Source organism: Pagrus pagrus (genome assembly GCF_965226575.1).
Source record: "Pagrus pagrus genome assembly, chromosome: 23".
NCBI lineage: Eukaryota > Metazoa > Chordata > Actinopteri > Spariformes > Sparidae > Pagrus > Pagrus pagrus.
Window position 1 is genome coordinate 13063670 of NC_140205.1, and position 19025 is coordinate 13082694.

General features: G+C 43.5%; 1 protein-coding gene across 14 annotated transcripts in view; it reads right to left on the reverse strand.

Moving 5' to 3' along the window:
• Nucleotides 1-19025, reverse strand: part of foxp2 (forkhead box P2) — a 106116-nt gene that overhangs the window by 60190 nt on the left and 26901 nt on the right. For 7 of the 14 annotated variants that reach the window (XR_014621520.1, XM_084345519.1, XM_084345523.1 and 4 more), the window contains one exon: nt 3902-4088. The exons of 1 other annotated variant lie outside the window; for it this stretch is intronic. Coding sequence is in view for 9 of the 13 variants with exons in the window: in XM_084345519.1 (XP_084201645.1) it covers nt 3902-4078 (177 nt within the window). In the remaining 4 variants the exon portion in view is untranslated. Of the gene's footprint in view, nt 1-3901; nt 4089-12768; nt 12860-13698; nt 13762-14345; nt 14573-19025 lie in introns of those variants that run through there. 6 more of the 14 variants (XM_084345520.1, XM_084345521.1, XM_084345522.1 and 3 more) reach the window with 6 other exon arrangements.

A 19025-nucleotide genomic window follows, 5' to 3' on the forward strand; every position in this document is an offset into this window, starting at 1 on the left:
TGAATATTAAAACATAAGACTGACTACTGACTACAATGATAAATTGATTGGTAATATGAGCTCAGCACATTTTTTTAAACAGGGGAGCTTTTATAGTGATCATTTTAGCATAGTAATTAGGGCTGTGCAACATTCATCATTTGCTCTGATACATATCTGCAGCTGGCAAATTGCAATCAGATACAGTGGGTATCTAATCTGTGATCTCAAATCAAATTAGGCCTATTTAGACAACCTTGGGAATGAGGGTGATGAAACCCTGACAGAAATTAGGGGTTGAAAATTCAATTGTGACACAGTAGTTATTATTCAGATGCACGGATAAGACGGAGTGTGTGGCTTTCACACTGAACACAATAAAGATTGTGTACAGGATTTACCATCAAATATAAGTAAGTGCATGACATGTGGGAAAAATTATTGGTGACACTTCATGTTAAAGTCCTTGAAATCAGTGTTAGTTAATAGATAATAAAGACCTTAGTCCTTATACGATGCTTACTGACATTAAGATTGTATAAATGTTAATAATTGCATCATAAACATGTTTATTAAGCACTTAACAGAAATGTGTTAAGTTTATAGACTGCTTACCAACAAAGTGTGTAGTTTTGAAGAATAAATTCAAACTCAGAGTTTTAATATTTACAATATTCATGAAGCAATAATTCAATTCAATTGTCTGAAGCTAGAAAGGTGGCAGGGTACGCCAAATATAAACAAAGTAAAAGAGTATGAAGTTGTGTTGTCCTTAAAGGTCACTTTGTCTATTCAGTTTATTCAGTCATGAAAATGAAGAGTTCGTTTTAATTCAGTTTGTTTAGGTAGACCTTTCTCTTCTGATTAAAATTTCTTCCCTAAAACTACATAGTGCACCTTTAATGATAGCATTACAAAAACATTTATTGAGTTTAATTGACTTACCTAATATGTCATTGTTAAACCTATATTTGTTGTTTTATTGAAATGAACACACTCTTAATAATACAAGCACTTTAAAGGGCCTTATTATCTGTAAAACAATGTTTATCACAAGGACCTGAATATACAGAATTACCAAACTATCAATATTTGAATATGGGAAAAATGGCTCCTGTGTAACTTCGTCTTGATCTGTGTCCTATGAGCCTTTGGCCGAATCTAAGGCAACGAGACCTTAAGATGCAGCTTTTCTAATTATAGCTGCAGGTGGTATTTTGGAGCTGCTAGGTAATGGCAGAACCCACAGGGACAGTGGAGAATTCATCAGTGCTTATTATTAATCATCCCCCCAGCAGCGTGATGAGAGACTGGAGCGTCTATACCCACCGGACCACTCAATGTCATTCCAAATATGGGTGGAAAATTACACCCAACAGCCTTCCTTCAAAATGGACTCAGAGCAGACATGGATTGGAATTTTTTTGAGCTGCACACAGGTGCAAAAAAATGAGAAAAAAAAAAAAGGAAAAAAGAAAAAAAAGGAAAGGAAAAAGCAAGCATGGATGGACGTATGACTATATGACCACACATGCATGCTGTCATTCGCATCACAATATCACCTTGTTCACATCAGCACGCTAACAGCTGCAAAATAGTACAGCTCCGTGCTAACAAATGCATTAAAAAAAAAAAAAAAAAAAAAACTTCCATCCATCTCCGCTCTCTGAAGAGATGCGGTGTGAGCGCGCCACAGGAAGTGTGTGTGAAGTTAACAGCACAAGGCCCCTGTTTTAAAAAGCCTCCAGAGACCTGTTAGCTGGACTGCTCATTTCAATGTGTCTGTCTCTGGGCTGGGAGAAGGCCTGGGCTGGCCTCTTTACAAGGCGCACACTGTCACACACACACACACACACACACACACACACACACACTCCCACTACCACCCCCAGCCCCACCTTCCCACCCACCACCACGGAGCTCTTAGCCGTACGTACATCTCAGACACTTAACTAGACACTTTATGCTTACGTCGCTTCTTTTCTCTCTCGGAGCTCTGGCCTTTTTTTTCTCTTCTTCTTCTTTTTTTAAAACGCACAGCTTCTCTTTGTTTTTAGATGATTTACTGAGTTCACATTTACGTGCACACGTTCACACAGTTTACTCTTCTTATGTCAATCAGTCTAATCTTGGTAATGTCTCATATTAGATCTCTTACTGTTTACACAGATGTAAGCAATTTTCAATAAAATAAAATTCACAAAACATTTCTCAGATCAGTTGCCACTATTCCTGCTTTCCACTTTTTGATTTTTTTAGTATTCAAAATGAATTGTTATCCAAAAAACAACATTTTAAAATAAAATCCTTCAAAGTTTTGTACAAAAGAAATACTTTCTGCTGTCTAGTGCAATTTACTGCACTATAGTACAACAGTAGCTTCTTATCCTGCTCTCTATCTCTTTCTATTTCACCCTCTATCTGCAGAGAGTATCAACACAGAGAGAAAGCAGTCCTCTGCCCAATACCTTCAAATGTAAAAGAGTGATGACAGAGAGCTAGAGAATTGACCCCAATCAGGTGTGTGAGTGTGTATAAGAAGAGTGGCAGAGTGGTGATAAATGGGGGGTAAGGCCACGGTGCTATGATGCCGTTACAGCCACCAGCGGGACCACTGGGGTTGTGCAGTGGATGGAGGATGGGTGTTTGGTATGGGGGATGGCAGAGGTTGGCTGCAGGACATGCTACGTTTTGCACACAGGAACACATCGTCATCTATTGTATCGCCCCCGACCGACTGAAGTGACCACAGGCTTTCAGCTGCCTCCAAATGCACACACGTATACACACACTTGCATGAAAAATTCCCATCAAATGGAAAGGGCAGCGCGCATCATTACGGACCCGCAGCGTTGTCCCCCATCCGCCCCGCAGCATGGCCCTCTGACCTCGGCTCCCACTGCTCTTTTGGCGAACTGTCAAAGCCATCATTCACCGTGAAAAGACACGAGAGACACTTGACTCCTTTACTCAGCTGGTGACTGACTTTCACAACTCCCCGACCCCCCCACCCCCCATGCAGTTCATTCATTCTTACTCTGACTGAGGAGAATAGAGCCAGGACAATAAAACATGGGGATGAGGAGGGGAAAGTTAAAGATGTTTGGGATTAGTTCGAGGTGCCTCCACCTGAAGCAATGCAGTTAAAATCAATACAATAAATAACCAACAGAAGTGAAGAATATCATCACGTCAGTCAGAGAGAAAATGATCTCAAAGTATGTTTTAAAAATTCATTTCTAGTTAAGAAAAGTAAGACAAAGTGGCCCAGTCAAAGGTTTCTGTGGTGCTGGTGTGTCTATAGTTGGAGCGTCTGCATCTGTATGTGAGCCTCCAACTAGTGCCGAGTTAGGAGGCCCTCTGGTGGATACAGCACTGCCATGACACACACACACACACGCACACTACCCAAACCGGTCCGTACGATGCTCCAACACACACATTCTCTCCCTTTCTCTATCTATTGCACACACTCTTACATGCACGCACACACACGCACACACTCTCACATGGCCTCACATGGCTGCTACAAGCTCTCTGTATATACAAATTGAAATGCCAGCGCAAAAACAACAACAAAAATCAAGTCAAACAGTCTCTGGAAAACATTTTCATCACTCTACAGGCAAAAAGCTTCAGGCAAAAATGTGCCGACAGCACAACCGAGAAAATTTACCAACAACACAAACAGCCGATTAGATAAACAATGTTTTTCCAACGTGCTAAAAAAAAAAACAACAGAAAAATAATGCAAAAATAATACTTCATTGTGCCTCCTGCCTAGGAAGAAAAACCCCAGCGCTGCCTGAGAAGAGAGCAGAGCAGAGCAGAGCAGAGTGGGAGAGCGAGGGGGAAACAGAGTGAGAGAGAGAGCGAGAGAGAGAGCGGCAGAGAGACGAGACGGGGGAGAAACACAACTTACCTGCTGTTGTTGCAGATGCAGCAGCTCGACTGTGCTTACTTCGCTGCTCGTGTCACCAGCGCTTGATCTCCCATCTCTACTGCCAGCCTCTAATTGGCTGCTGCTTAGGGTGCTCATTCCATTTTGACTCATTGAACTGTTGCTTATTGTCTCTGTGGCCGACTCCTGCATCATCATGATTTAAAACCTAGAAGTGATTAAGAGGCACCGGTTAGGGCTCTTCTTGTTACAATTCCCCCCTTTTTTCCCTCCTATTTTTTTTTTTTTTTTTTTTTTTTTTATGCTTCCATTATCAAGCCCTCAGTCCCCCTCTGCAAATTAAAGCATTTAAAGAAGAGGGAGGGGGGAAAGGAGAAAGGTGGGGGGAGGATGCAGGAGGAGCAATTATGCATTCATTGTGTAAATGAAGCAATACAAAGAGATGCATGTCCTGGTGCTATTTAAAATGGGAGGGGTGCCGAAATGTGGCTGTTTTATCCACTAAAATTTGTGCATAAATCTTAAGCTTTAATAAAAAGTTGCATTATTTTTGCATTTTTAAATAAAAACACATTTGTGGTAAATTAAAGCCAAAAATGAGCCTGATTCACAAATGAGCTTAATTCTTAATATCACCCTCACACTTTAGGACAGCCAGGCTAACACAGACAGAAAAACAGAAGCAGGCACTCCTAAAATATTTGCCGTCTTGAAGCTGTCAGATTTTTTTAGTGAGTGTCGTATCTGAATGAAGTTGCCTAATGACGCAAAGCTAATCATGCAAAATTAAAATTTGGTGGCGGAGTGAAAGAGGAGGAGGAGGCTACCAAATCACATGGTGCAGGGCTGGTGATGAGCACTATAATGGGTTTGTCATCTTTGCAGTGGCTAAATAAAAATCTGCCTCACAGGCTTCTCATATGTCATTCATTGGCTTCCTTTTCCCCTTTTCTTTAATCAAACCTTATATACACTAATTTATTTTGTGACATTTAAAACACATCTCTCAACGGGACACAATTAAACCAACATTGAGCTGCAATCAAAGTTTGTGGTGGGGGGGGAGATCTACAATTCAAGACAAAAATTTTAAATACATTTTTAGGATTCTGAATTAATTTCCTCTGCATCTATTAGATATGGAAAACTGGTGAAAGAGAGAGAAAAGAGAAGGGAAGAAAAGGGGAAAAAAATCTATCACGAATATCACTAATGATTGTGCTAAAAACAGCATAAATTATGCATATTACCTCCTCTCTCTCCAGTAATAAATGTTTTATCATTTCCCCCTCGCATTTAATGCTCTGTACCTTCGCTGGGGCAGAGAGGAGCCCCACCAACATCAGTCGACGTTCTCACAATAAAATAAAAAAGACACTTGAACGGCAACTCTAAATGCACTCCAGAATTATGGGTTTTGTGCCGTCTCTGTTTGGAAAATAATTAGTTTTAATATTTAAAATTGGAATGTGAAGAACATTTGAGACAATTAATATTTCAAAGGATTAATAAAACCATCACTGCCTTATGGAGGAAGTTTAAAACAAATTTAAAACACAGCTTTCTTTGAATGAAAAGAGCAACTGCAAGAGCAACCTAATGCACACGCATGCAACAAAAGAATTATGATTGTGTGTGCATCTGCGCCCAGCTCACATGGGTACCGTGTGTATACTACAGCCAGTAAATGCAGTTTTAATATAAGTGTGTACACGTCCTTTAATGTGTTTGTGTGTGCCAGTGTGTGTGTGTTTGACGAGGGGCAGATACAGGACAGGCCTTAAAGGATGTCCACAGCCAGGATAAACAGGATCCAGGCAGGGAGAACAAACAGGGGCTGAGCTGTTACACAGAGCAGGGCGACAGCTGCCCGGGACACAAGTAAATAGGGAAGAGGCCAGGACAAGGCGTGCTTGTGAACAAACAGGCCCCTGTTTAACACCGCGCCGCTCACTACTGATGGAGAGAGACACACCGAAGAAAGACAGAGAGAGGGAGAGAGAGAGAGAGAGAGGAGCAGAGAGGGTGGGGGGTGACGGAGAGAGACAGATGAAAAGAATGAGAGTGAAAGAGAGAGAAAAGGAGAGTGAGTGGGAGGGAGGGAGGGAAGGAGGGAGGGAGGGAGGAAGGTGGTGGAGGTGGCGGAGGGGGCGGAGGGGGGGGGAAGACTGGCACAATGTGACATCCAATCCGGTGATGAATCTCAGCATAAGAAACTCAAGGCTGCAGCCGAGATCAGCCGGCTAATAAGTATTCAAATTAGGCATAAATTTTACATGCCCGATGTTTAAAATATTCAGAGAAAGACTGTCTGATTGCCTTTACTACAATTTTATGAACATTCTAATGGAGCCTGGATCTCTCTCTCTCTCTCTCCCGTTTTTTTCGGCTTTCTTTCTCGGACCGGCGACGGATGTTCGGAAAACTTGGAAGATATATGAGACGAGGAAATAAGGATTTTTAATAACATCTGAATGCAAGGAAAGTCCAGGGAAAATTGCTACTTTGATATTAACAAACCAATGAAATTTGCTTTTAATGTAATTACCGAGGTATGAAACATTAATATTATAAAAAGAAAAGGGCAAAAAAAGAAATCAGACATCGTAGATTTGGTACAAAAAAAAAAAAAAAGAATCAGGACGTATAATTTGAATTCAATACACAAACAATAAAAGCCCAACAGCCGGCTTAATCTCGGCGCCATAATCTTCCCTCCCTCCTCCAAAATAAAATCGGTGCAATATGTCTAACTGCAACATAATGATAATGCAGATATATGCAAAGTATATTCGCAGAGATCAGATGGTGCTTTAACCTTAATGACAGCGGTGAGATAAATTAATTAGCCATCTAAAGGCGGCATTCAAATCTGCCAATTAGAATGTCAATTAGAAACACAGCCAGGCTGCAATGATGAGCGGGCTACCGAGCTGCGGATCCGACTGTGGGGGTGATGGAACTGTCACAGATAGACACACACACACACTCACACACAATACTCAAGAGAGACAGAGAGTGACAATACTCGACACCTCAGGGTGTAACTATATGCACATGTGTATCTGCATTTGTGTGTGCCGACTGCCATGCCCTGTACCCCTCTCTCCCTGAGGGGTACCAGCCCTGACCCCGGCTCAGCCTGTCCTAAACCAACTGGGTCGGAAGGAGCCGCACCACCCCCAGCGACAGTATCGACCGGGGCCCTCGCTCTGTCTGATCTGCGCCGGTGCAGGCAGGCTTTAATGCCGCATGAGTGAGGGCTGCCGGCTTGCCCGCACGTGTGTTTGACATCCCATAAATTGCCGGTGTCCTGCATTTCAACACACCCGCTATTTGATGCCATTTCCTCAAGCCATAATCTTCCAATGAGGGAGAACCCAGACCACTTATTATCGTGATCGGAAACAGAGAGGAAGGCTGTTATTGCCCTGGTAATACGCTGGTAATTCTGTAGATGTATAGCTTTGGGAAGGAAGATGATAGTGATACTAAGTGTTTAGGTTGTGGGGTGGTGGAAAGATAGTGAGAGACGGAGATAACTCTGTGCTCTCTAAATTTACCGTCGCCAACGATCGCTGATGGCTCCAACATTTCTATTAAGGTGGAGGCTCAATGGAAGGGAAAGGCATTTCCTGATTAAGCAAAGATAGACACAGACAGACACTTTATTTGCAAAGCTTCGGTCCAACTCCGGCTTTTGTCTCATTCCTTGTGCAACCATACCCTCGCTTGCTATTCCTCTTCAGCTTGAGCAAATATTTACTCTCGAATCCTGCACTACGCAAATCTGTCTCCTCCATCAGGTGCTGAATCTGAGAAAGGGTCCTGACGACACATTTGGCCCAGAGATTGGGAGAATTTCTCCTCTTTCTTCCGAGAAGTGACACAACAAAGGTGTAAGGCGAATTGAACCTTTCATTGCCTCTCACACTCACGTGCACTCTCTCTCTCTCTCTCTTTCGCACATACACACACACACACACACACACACACACACACACCTATCATTAAAGGGGAAAGAAGCAGCCCTCCATCTTTGTTTGCGAGCTCTAAAAGCCCTTAATGTAGCCTCATTACCTGGCCTGTCTACCGCTCTATCATGTGCAGTAAACACACACTATGACACTGGCCATCCATCTAGTGGGAATACACAGCTGTCTGCTGTGCTCCAACACTGTCTGGGGAACACTGGGGAATTTAACACACACACACACACACAAGCACACACACACACACACACACACACGTTATGTTGTTAACACACAACGGGCTTGACACTGGTTTTTGTTCTGACTCTCTGGGCTATCTATTTTCAGTGTGAGGATGTTCTCCAGTGCTGTGTCTCTATCTAGAACACTGATCCGTTCTCTCATTTTATATGCATGAGTTGCAAAAAAAAAAAAAAATGTTTTCATTAGGATGACGAAAAAGAAAAAGGGAAAAAAAAAATGACCGGTAAATCTGTGATCCCAGACGTCCGTTCATTATCAGTTCACATTTCAGGTGGCTGCCTGGAAATTCTTTTGGTTTGTGAGATCAAAATACCAAAAAAAATAAAATAATAGAAATTACATTTCACAGTCTGCTGACTCCTCACAGCTCTGTGATCAAGTGGAGATATGGTTACCATTTAAAATAATCACACATTCTGTGCTTGAGTGAAATTAATTCATCATTGCCATAAGTTACTGTGCATACAAAATAAAGAAGTAACTGGGCAGGGGCTCACATATTCAATACTTCAGATTGCTTAATAAATCAAAATGCCACATATGTGCTGACTCAAAAAGAAGGAGAAGAACTGCATTTAAGAAATGATGAATTTAATCTAAAAGCAAAAAGTATAAAATAACTTAATCAGTCGTCTTGAATACTTTTATGCAAGTCGTACCATAAATTTATGTCTTCAGAGAGTCTTTGATTATGATCATTTGTTTGTTTGTACTTGGGTGTGTACTGTAATTTCTTGTGGTTGCGAGTTGTCAACGCACAGCGACACCACAAGCAGTTTATTACAGTCTTCAGCTTCAAGCGAGTGAGTCGGAGATGGAAAAACGACCACTTGGAAGCTACGTTCGACAAAACCCAGTCCCCCCCTGGATTAAGGAAGGCAAGCCAGGCTGCCGTGCCTTAGAATTAAAAGCTTCCTTTTTGGCACTAAAGGGCCGCCATAAAAGAGCATTAATGACTACTTCTTATAAACCTGTGTATGGTAATGGTTTCTGCTCTCAGATAGAGGAATTTCAAAAGTGTTTCACCGGTGAATGAAGATTGCTTTGGAAAAAAAGGGGCTGAAGAAATCATATTTACAAAATCAGGAGTGGGGCCAAATGAAAAGAGATGAATATGAATAATGGACTTTGCTTTTTTCCGGGATTAACATTATTCAAAGCAACAGAATCAAATGTGGTTATCTCCTGTCCAATGAGCCCTACATTGAGAAAACCCTCAGTCATATTTCAATTCTTCATTTGAGCTGACAATAAATCGTAGTTCTGTGATAGGAGACATTCAGTCAAGAATGTTCAGAACTTAATTCTCTTCTATTTACAATAAGGAGATGAGACAGAATAAGATAAAAGACAGACTATTTGCCACAGTGTGTAAGTGTCCCTAAATGGAGTGTGAGTGTGTGTCAGAGTCAGTGTTTGTGGAGTACAGAAAGAGGGAAAAAATGACAAAGAAAGCCAGAGGAAAGGGTGTAAAGTGCATGTTCAATTGTACGGTCTGCACAATGTCTCCTTAGAATCAAATGCAAGAAGCACTCATGAATAGTGTGCATGATACTATGTTAATACAAATTCATTTTATATGAATACAACCAGCTCTGAAATACGACAATGGCAAAACAGATATTGTACAGAGGCTATCCAATTATGAAGAAAAAAGGAGAACAGCAAGGCAACATCAAACTGTTCAATTAAAATCAATAATGAATCATTCAGTAAAATAAGGGAGAAAATATTTTAAAGATGAAATTTAATTTACAGTTTATCAAATGTCTTAAATGCCCACTTGTTAAATATGTGACTGCAGCAGCACGCCCCTCACAGACAGAGAAAAAGAGGAGGAGAGAAACTAGTTTTCTCCTGCATTTAGGCTCGTCCCATATCGTTTACACGTTACCCATCAGCCACCTCATTCTGCTGAGGCAGGAGACAGCCCCGCCGCCGTGGGTGAACGAGACAGTGACGAAAGCTGATCAGTCGGCTCTCATTTGCATATTTGCCAATTCCATTAATTAACTCGGCCCACCTAATCAGGGCTAATTGACCTATAAAGAGGGGAGGCCTCATTGTCTCGTCCAATCATCTTAACCAAGAGTAGAGGAGGTGCATGCTGGTGAAAGCAGGGTACTTCCGACCTAAGTGTATTTATAGACCTCATGCGTGGAAGTGTTCCCCTCAGAAAAAGACATTTTATCCTCCACCTGAACTAAAGCGACCAGGACTTACGGAGCGAGAGTTGGGAAAAACAAAAAAGAAGAGAAAATGGACAAATTCTTTACGCCGGTCCGGCGCCTTGTCGATGGGAGAGGAGAAATATCAGAGGATGTAATGACAGTCGGATGGCCTGACTCTGCCGTCCCTCTACACAGCGTGCCTCGTCCAGCGGACAGGCGCAGGAGAGCCAGCCGCGGCCGGCGCAGCTTCAGAGACATAGCTCATTGTGACGTTTCCAGTTATTTCTGGTTGATTAGGGCCATTATGTCTCCAGCTCTGATTTATGTTGTCATTCCCCCTCAGCAGTCCTGCATCGATAGATCTTAATGAATTGGTAAATAAGGGTGAAGATTGCAGTTGACAACACCGCAACATTTCTCATTCATACCAGACAAGATTTATGTAACCAATTAGGAGCATAACAGTGGAGGTGGGGGGGGGACTGGTCAGGAGAAAAAATAATCTTTCCACAGGAAAATTACCAAAGACGAAGCCACGACAAAATAGATAATGGGCAGTCTTTAACACCGGCTTAGTCACACTTTCTCCATGCCCGGTTGGGGACTTTAAAACTGCAGAGAAGAAAGGATCACTCCTGCTCCTCTTAGGATTAAGAAATTGATTTTTACAAAAATATACAGAGATTGGTTGACAGCATGCACTGCCTGACTGCACCTCTCCATTCTGAAAACACACCAGACTATTCAATCCACATCTGAATAATGCCCCCACTCACACTAACCATTCAAAATTAGAAGTCATGGGCATGCAACTGTGTGTAGGCGTGTTGTTTAATGTCTGATACATCCGCCAAGAAATACATTTTAAGTCTCATGTCTCCATCATTTAATTTATCTTCTCTATGAATCTGTTAGCAGACAAATAAAGGTTTCTTTATCATAAAAAAAAAAATTCAGATAAAAGTGCTGATCATCAATAGCAAGCGACAGGCCAGGAAGACCCATAGGGCAGGAGTGAACAGAGGTGGAAAATTAAAGCGGAGTGATACGGGAGCCGGCTCCTTTCAGCCTCTCTCCCCTTCAAGCACATGCAAATGAGGCCCGTGCTGCTTAACTGCATCATTTATGTGGATAATAGCGGCATCATCATTACGGGAACTCAAATTAAATTACATCACAATTAGCATAACAAAGTGATTGGTTAAACTTTCAAAACAAATAACGCGGCTCGGCTAATGAACGGTGTTAATTGGCCGGTGTGCATTCTAAATAAAACATGTAGGTAAACATGTGCTTTAGTTAAACAATTTTAAAATTCATTTCCCCCTTCAATTTCTCTATTACAAAATCAGACAGACGTGAAAAGAGGAAGAAGAAAAAAAAAAAACAACAGAAAAAAAAGAGTCAAAACTGGATATTGCCAGGGGGATTTGTAAGCTGAAATATAAAATGTGTAGCATTTAATTTTATTGCGCTAAAGAACCTATTATATGCCAGACTCTGGAGAACAATGTAAATTATCTGCCTTCAAAATGGAGTTTGGCCAATTCTCCATGTGAACTAATCACATAGCTCATTATGCATTAGGGTATTAAATTATGAAGAGGAGTCCCTTTCGCATTCCTGCACAAAGCCCTATGAAATGTTAATAATATGCCCACAATAGCCCAATACCATGCCTTGCTCACCCTCATCAATATTTAAGTAAACAAATTATCCTACTCGCCTTTGATAAAGATAATTAGTGCTTCACCGATTATCAGTCTTGTGACCTCTCGCCACTTCAAACTAAACATCTGCTCCAAAGAGTTTTTTTTTTCCTCCACCCGCACCAAGAGATGGGCGAAAAACAAATAAGTCAAACTTCCACTAAAAGCTTTGCCCTCTCAAAAACACACATCTGCAACTGATTAATATTTGATTGTTATTAGCTTATGAAAGGTTATACAGCAGTGGTGCCCTTTTATTCTGTTTAACCATAGTGCTGAATCCCTGTCCTCTTGATTTTAATGATCAATGATTAGCTAAGCAAGCAGGCAGCGTATCCTAAAAAACACCACAACACTTCGACCAACTAATGCAAGAGCCACAGCAAGTGAGTCCACAGTCGCACGCACACACACACACACTCGCGCGGACACACAAAGCCACATCGGTGCACACACGCGCGCGCGAGCACACTTGTACGCATGCACACACAGGCACACACACTGAGCCATTCATCAGCACTAATTAAGCAGCAGATTAACAGAGCCCGCAGACCAAGGCTGCACGGTTACACAGTGGGATGAACCAGCGGGGGAAGGCGAGGAGACACAGCCCGGCAATAAAACACAACCATTAAACACAGCCAAGAGCCTGGAGTCGACTACGGATGACACAGGATTGATGGGTGGATGGTTGGATGATGGATGGATAGATGGATGGATGGATGGATAGAGTCTGCCTCACTTTTTTTCTCTTTTTTTTTTTTTTTTTTTACCTGAAGGTGAGGAGTGCCAGAGAGCTTGACCAGAGAACAGAGTGCTTGCCTCTACCAACGCCGTGGGTGTCTAGCAGCGACGGCCGCAAGTCGACTGGTGTCACCCCGTGGAGAGGCAACACTATCTGTGTCATCACTTCAGCCGTGTTTATGGGGGATGGCATCATAAACAAGCCTGCTCCCCCCTCACCGCCAGCCCCCGCCCCAGTCCCCCCCCTCCGCTCCCTCTCCTCTCCTCTCTCTCGCCACCTCACCACCACCACCACCACCGCCGTGCCATTCATGCATACTTAAATCACCCTCGCCCCATTAAAAAAAAAGAAAGCCCAGACGCCTCTCCTGACAATTATTCTATCATTTCCAGTTGTCACCGGGGCAATTACCGACCGGGGGCCCCCTGTGCGGGTCGGACATGCGGGCCCGATAGGAGAGGCTTGAGTTGGGGGAGAGAGGGAAAAGAGTGGGAGAGGGGACAGCGGAGGGAGCGTGTGTGTGTGTGTGTGTGAGTGCATATGTGTGTGTGAATGGATGGGGGTGGAGGGGTGGGGGGGTAGTGTACAAAATGGAAATTTATGACAGAGACACGGTGGCTTCTTTCTCTCTCCACACTGGAAATAATTAGACCATCATTTCTTTTGCCTGCCGCTGATGAAATATATCACAATTACTGGAAAACAGTACTTATCATTTCATTCCACATTTTATCGGAAATGAGAGACGCGGCGATTATTAGTTTCATCTCTATTTTTGCTCTTTTAATTTTTCAAATCTGATCACATTTATTAACATCAGTTTTTGCAAGTAAGTATAAAGAAAATTTTGTTTTTCTGCTGCGAATGTGTGTGCAGGTAGTCTGTGTGTGTGTGGGTGGGTCCTGTGTGTGAATGAGAGAGTGTGTGTGTGTGTGTGTGTGTGTGAGGGGATCTTCACACGAGGAGTGCTGTGGCTCCTCGCAGGATGCTTCGCCGGCTCTCCCCTTGCATCTCGGCTGCATGCTCGCGCTGCTCTCGCTCTGATCGCACATCTGCTTCTCTGAACGCTCTCTGTTTCACTCTCCCTCCCTCTCTCTCTCGTACAAGTGCACACACACACACACACACACATACACACACTCTCTTACACACAACCTGCCGGACTGGCTCTCTTGCTTCGCTCTACCCGGCATCGTTGAGACGAGAGGGAAAAACGGAGACGGGAGCAGGGCTGGAGGACGCTGCTACGAGAGGTGCATTTGTCGCAGAGGTATGTGTGTCAGGCTTTATTCTAGCGCAGTTCAGCGCTTTTCCTTTCACCTCTGATTGTGTGCGTGTCAAAGTGTGTGTGTGTGTAGATGTAAAGAGTCTGAATGGGATTAGTGAAGGGCTGAGCGGCAGTCGGTAGCCTCCACGCCGTGCTCCGGCAGAGAGTGTATAGGGCTCTTAAAAACAATTAGCCATATCACATCCATGCATTACCAAGTGACACGCTATCCAAAAACACTGCTACTATACCACAAGTACAAATCCAGCAAAACAAAGTCAGAAATAGTCCACGACTGCAGAAGAGAGAGGGAGAGAGTGACGGATAAAATGACCTACCTTTTAAACAATGAGTGAGAAATCCACTCTCCTCGGTAAGAAGCATTTGAAGAAGTATTCTCAGAAGCCTGGAAGCATTATCGAAAATGAAGAGAGGGGGAAAATGCCACAGAGCATCAAAAGTGAGGGGAAAAAAAGGGGGGGAAAGAAGAAGAAAAAAAAAAAGTAAAGAGAAACTAGCTGACGCTTACTGTCAAAGACATCACCAGAGAAGTATTTACAGCGGTATTTACAGTAGTGCGAGGGGAGAGCACCTCTGCCTGGTCACGTCTGAGAGACAGTTGCCGTTTCAGTGCTGCCTAATTAAAACAAGTCAGGCAGCCCCGCTGGATTGTTTTGACGCCTGAGGACCAATAGTACACAAAAACCAGTGGCTTGATCGGTGGGGTAGGGGGGCTGGTCGTGGGGAGCGGAGAGGAGGGGGCGGAGGGTGGCGAGAATTGGCAAAGGAATGGTGGTGGTGGTGGGGGGTGTAACTCTGTGTGTCTGTGTGTGTATATGTGTGTGTGTGCGTGTATGTGTATGAGGGGAGTTCAGAAGAGGCGTTTTGTAGAGGAATCTGAAAGGGGAGGGAGACCACAAAGGTTCAGAAGTGGGGAGACCTCCACATGCCGAATGCTCCCTCACTTTTATCTTAGAGAAAACACCAAGATGATGCTTTCTGAGACTCTCTGTCTACACTTTACGTACCTTTTTAAGCATTAAACAATGTACCTGACCAAACCAAACTAAACATCACAGCACCGAACCTATGATAAGTGTTTTAAATAACGTGAAGTTGACAAAGATTTCACAGCTCTTTCACCAGCCAGTTTTTAAATGCTTGGTTTACCACTTGATAAAAAGGCAAACGTGTCTGTACAGATGTCTTACACCAGGCTTCACACATGTGAACAAGTCTCTCCTAATGAATTAGTTCAGTATCTCTGACTGGGACCGCAAAAACCGCCGGTACCCGCTGCCTAAGAAGCCGGCGAGCAGCCAAAGCGAGCTGAAGAAGCCGAGCTGATGTATCACCATGTTTCCTTCCACTGTAAACAATGCACAACAGGCAATGAGCTGGAACATTTAGGGCTAATGGTGTTTGCCAATGCTTTTGTCAATTTTTTTTCTCTCTCTCTCTCTCTCTCCTTTTCTCTCTCTCTCTCCCTTGCATGCCACAGATGTTTTCCTTAGTCGCTCCAACAGACAGGAATCTACTGGCAAGAAGAAAGGCTCGGTCTTCCCCAGGAGAGAGGAGTACAAAGCCCCCAGTCTGCATACAGCAGATGCAGAAAGCCAGTCCATCTGCCACCAGCTCGCTCTGCCACATGGACCTGAGAGATTTAATACAAGAGGGGACCTTTTTTTTTTTCTCTATTTCTTTTCGATACATCTGCCTACACAAGTTTGTGCCATATATACAGAATCAAATACAAACACTCATCTAAATCTTGCAGATGCAACTCCAAAATTAAATTCATAGTTATACACATACACACATGTGCAGGCATACAGGCAGCCACAGCATGGGGTTATAGAGAGTGCAAGAACTTTAATGTCTTAAAGAGAGGCACCCAGGGCAACTATGACAGATTTATTTAGGAAAAGATGTAGCCCCTAACGCGGGGTAAAGACCACTTGAACTTGCAGCTCTGAGCGGTGCACTGGCGTGATTTAACAGCCTCTGAATAGCACATTATCTCCCGGGCTCCGCTGGAGCATATTTCAGCCGTATGATATCATTATTTAGAGACCAACACAGACCAAAAGATGCAGCATTTTCATTAGTGTCAACTGTCTGAGCTCTGAGGCAGGGAGGGTAAACACTAAACAATCATGGCAGAGCGAGAGAGACGGTGGGAGCTGAAGCAAGAGAGAGAGAGAGAGAGAGAGAGAGAGAGCGGTGGAGGGACGGGGGGGACAAGAGTGCAAAGCAAGCAAGTGAGAGAGAGAAAAAAAGACAGCAACACAGAGAGGCAAAGGGGGCTAGCATGAAACAACTGCTGTTAATTGCTCTAAGCATCCACATTATGCCAGTAATTTCTCCCATTTCTCTTTCAGCGCTCAGGGCTTCAGGCTAGAAAGCTCCTTCAGCCCCTTTAATAAACTACTCAGAGTGCCTCACTGGAAAAGACAAACAAGAGGCCCCTGGCCTTAGAAACATTGGCTTCACTAGGGGGAACGCTATGCCGCCTATTTCTACACATCTGTGACAACTGTGTGCCTCCTCCCTTCAGGTATTTACTCCCTACGTCTCTTCTTCCTGTGCTTTCTGCTGCCAAGGTCAACGGAGACGAACGGGCCCACCAGCGTCTTGATGTGGTGGCAGCAGAACAGTGAAAGAGAGAGAAAAGGGGGGGAGGAGAGGGAGAGACAGACATGTGTAGTGGTGGGTACAGTGGGGAGGGGTGATGGTGGCAGCAGCTGGTTACCAACCCTGGCAGCAGCAGCAGCAGCAGCGGCAGCGGCAGCGGCAGCAGCAGCGGCAGTAGGGGGAAGCAGCGGATCTGTAACGACGGTGGCGAGGGATGCTGCTTCCCGTCTCTGCTATCGTTTTCACCACTACCACTAACTATTAATTTTCAATTAAAGTCACAGTGAAGTGCATCGCCTCTGGGGCATTAGACAAAGTCAAGCGCCCATCGCGGCGGTTTTCCTCGTCATTTCTGCCACCATCACTTTAGTACCAAGCCACCACAAAGTACATGAGGTCTGTCAGTCAGGAGCAGCCCTGCCTTCAGCCATATGAATCACTCTATTAACCCTTTAACAGCCAACCATTAGCCTAACACTTGCTGGCTAATGATAGAATTGAAAGTATGTGTTTAAATAAAAGCACGCATGACCATTTAAATAACATAGAGCTGGCAATATATCGATATTATATTGGTATTGTGATATGTAACTTGGCCTAAGTGTTGTCTTTTCCTGGTTATAAAAGGCTGCATTGTTTTAATATTTTGATATTATATCCACATTACTGATGATTATTCATCAAAAATCTCATTGTGTCGATATTTTGTAAAAGGACCAATAGTCTTCCTTACAGTACTGTCGCAATGTAGATATTGAGGTATTTGGTCAAATATATTGTGATACTTAATTTTGACAGCCAGTCCTAGAATGAATTAACCGTTTTTGAGGAGATATCAAAATATCAAGTTATACATCTATTTGATATGCATCGTGATATAGCCAAAAAATATTGCAATATTATTTTTTAAGGCCATAATCACCCAGCCGTAGTGGAAAGAGCAAAAAAGACAAAGAGACAGAAGTGGTGCAGGCGGAAAAAAAGACTTTTTACTAATATCAATGGTGTTCACTTCGTGTTGGGAGGTTAACTGTTTGACTTCCCTCCTCCATCGTTCAATCGTACATTTAAGAGCCAGTCAGACAAAATGAAGTGATTTTATCGTCTGCTAAAATATGTTCAACTGCCCCCAAAAACTCCCACACAGTGATAACCGTTGTTTCAAAGAAGAGAAGCACACCACACATGTGAGCCAACAGAGCCCGCACACCAGCACCAGTCATTAGTTGTCACACAAATGTTCCACAAGCACAATTCATGAGCCACTTAGTCCGGCCTACAAATAAATATAAAAGAAGCCAAATAAGCCATAATGAGGGGGTAGGGCTCTTTTATAGTCCTGGGCAACGCTGATCACACGATACGTTGCTTATGGCCAGAGAGCAGAGACCATTACGGACCGGTGATTATATAAGTGGTTGGAAGGCAGCACCATTTTAATATACTGTACTTAAGCACCAGGGGTATCCATGGCAACTTGCCTTGCGCTGTGCATTCAGAAAATCCCTAATGAAATGCCTATTAAGTGGCTGATAATGACAGTGTCCAAATATATTTGCATATGTATTCCACTGCAAAAAGATGAGAGCAGTGAATGAAGGTAGAGAGGGGCCTGATTACTGCAATCACAATAACACATGTGGTGATTTTGTTTTGCTTGTTGTTCTGAGAAATTGTAGCTATTTTAGGAAATGTGCCATTTCTAAATCAGTGAATAAGACAAATGCAAGGATAAGGACTGCTTTTAATAAAACTTATACAAGGAAAAAAAGTAGGGTGTGAATTGAGGCCTCATTGCCTTCCTTTGGGAGTCTCCACATGTGACTTCCATTTGCGACTTTGGCTGAGTGCCCAACAGGACATCCCTGAGAGAGTGTTTGCTTGACTCAATATCAACAGCCCGAGTAAGCAGCCCGGAGGGGGGGGGGGGGTCTCTCTGGCCAAGCCCCGGCCTCAGGTTCCTATTGAAAATAAACCAGGCTGTACATTCGCTGGGCCCAAAAAAATATCAACACGCGCTGCGAGGAGCCACGTATAGCACTCAGCAGCGTTCCGCTGGTGCCTCTCCAAGGCTTAATGATACCTGCACCTCCCCTCCAGCTGCTTCTGCCGACGCAGCCGCTACACACAGACAGCGGGCGGGCGGGAATTAAAGTATACATTACAGCAGAAAAATAAAAAGAGATCGAAATGACAGAAGTCAGACAGTTCAAGCTGACCGGGCCTCTTGAAACGAAGGAGCTGGTAGACTAGCGACAGACACTCGAGGTTAAATTGGCCCTCCTGTGCCTCCTCTCATTTTCCCACCACCACAGCTGCCTCCAACGCCCAACCCCCCCCCACCTTCTTAAAAAAAAAAAGCTTTTCTTCAAAAGCGTATTTGA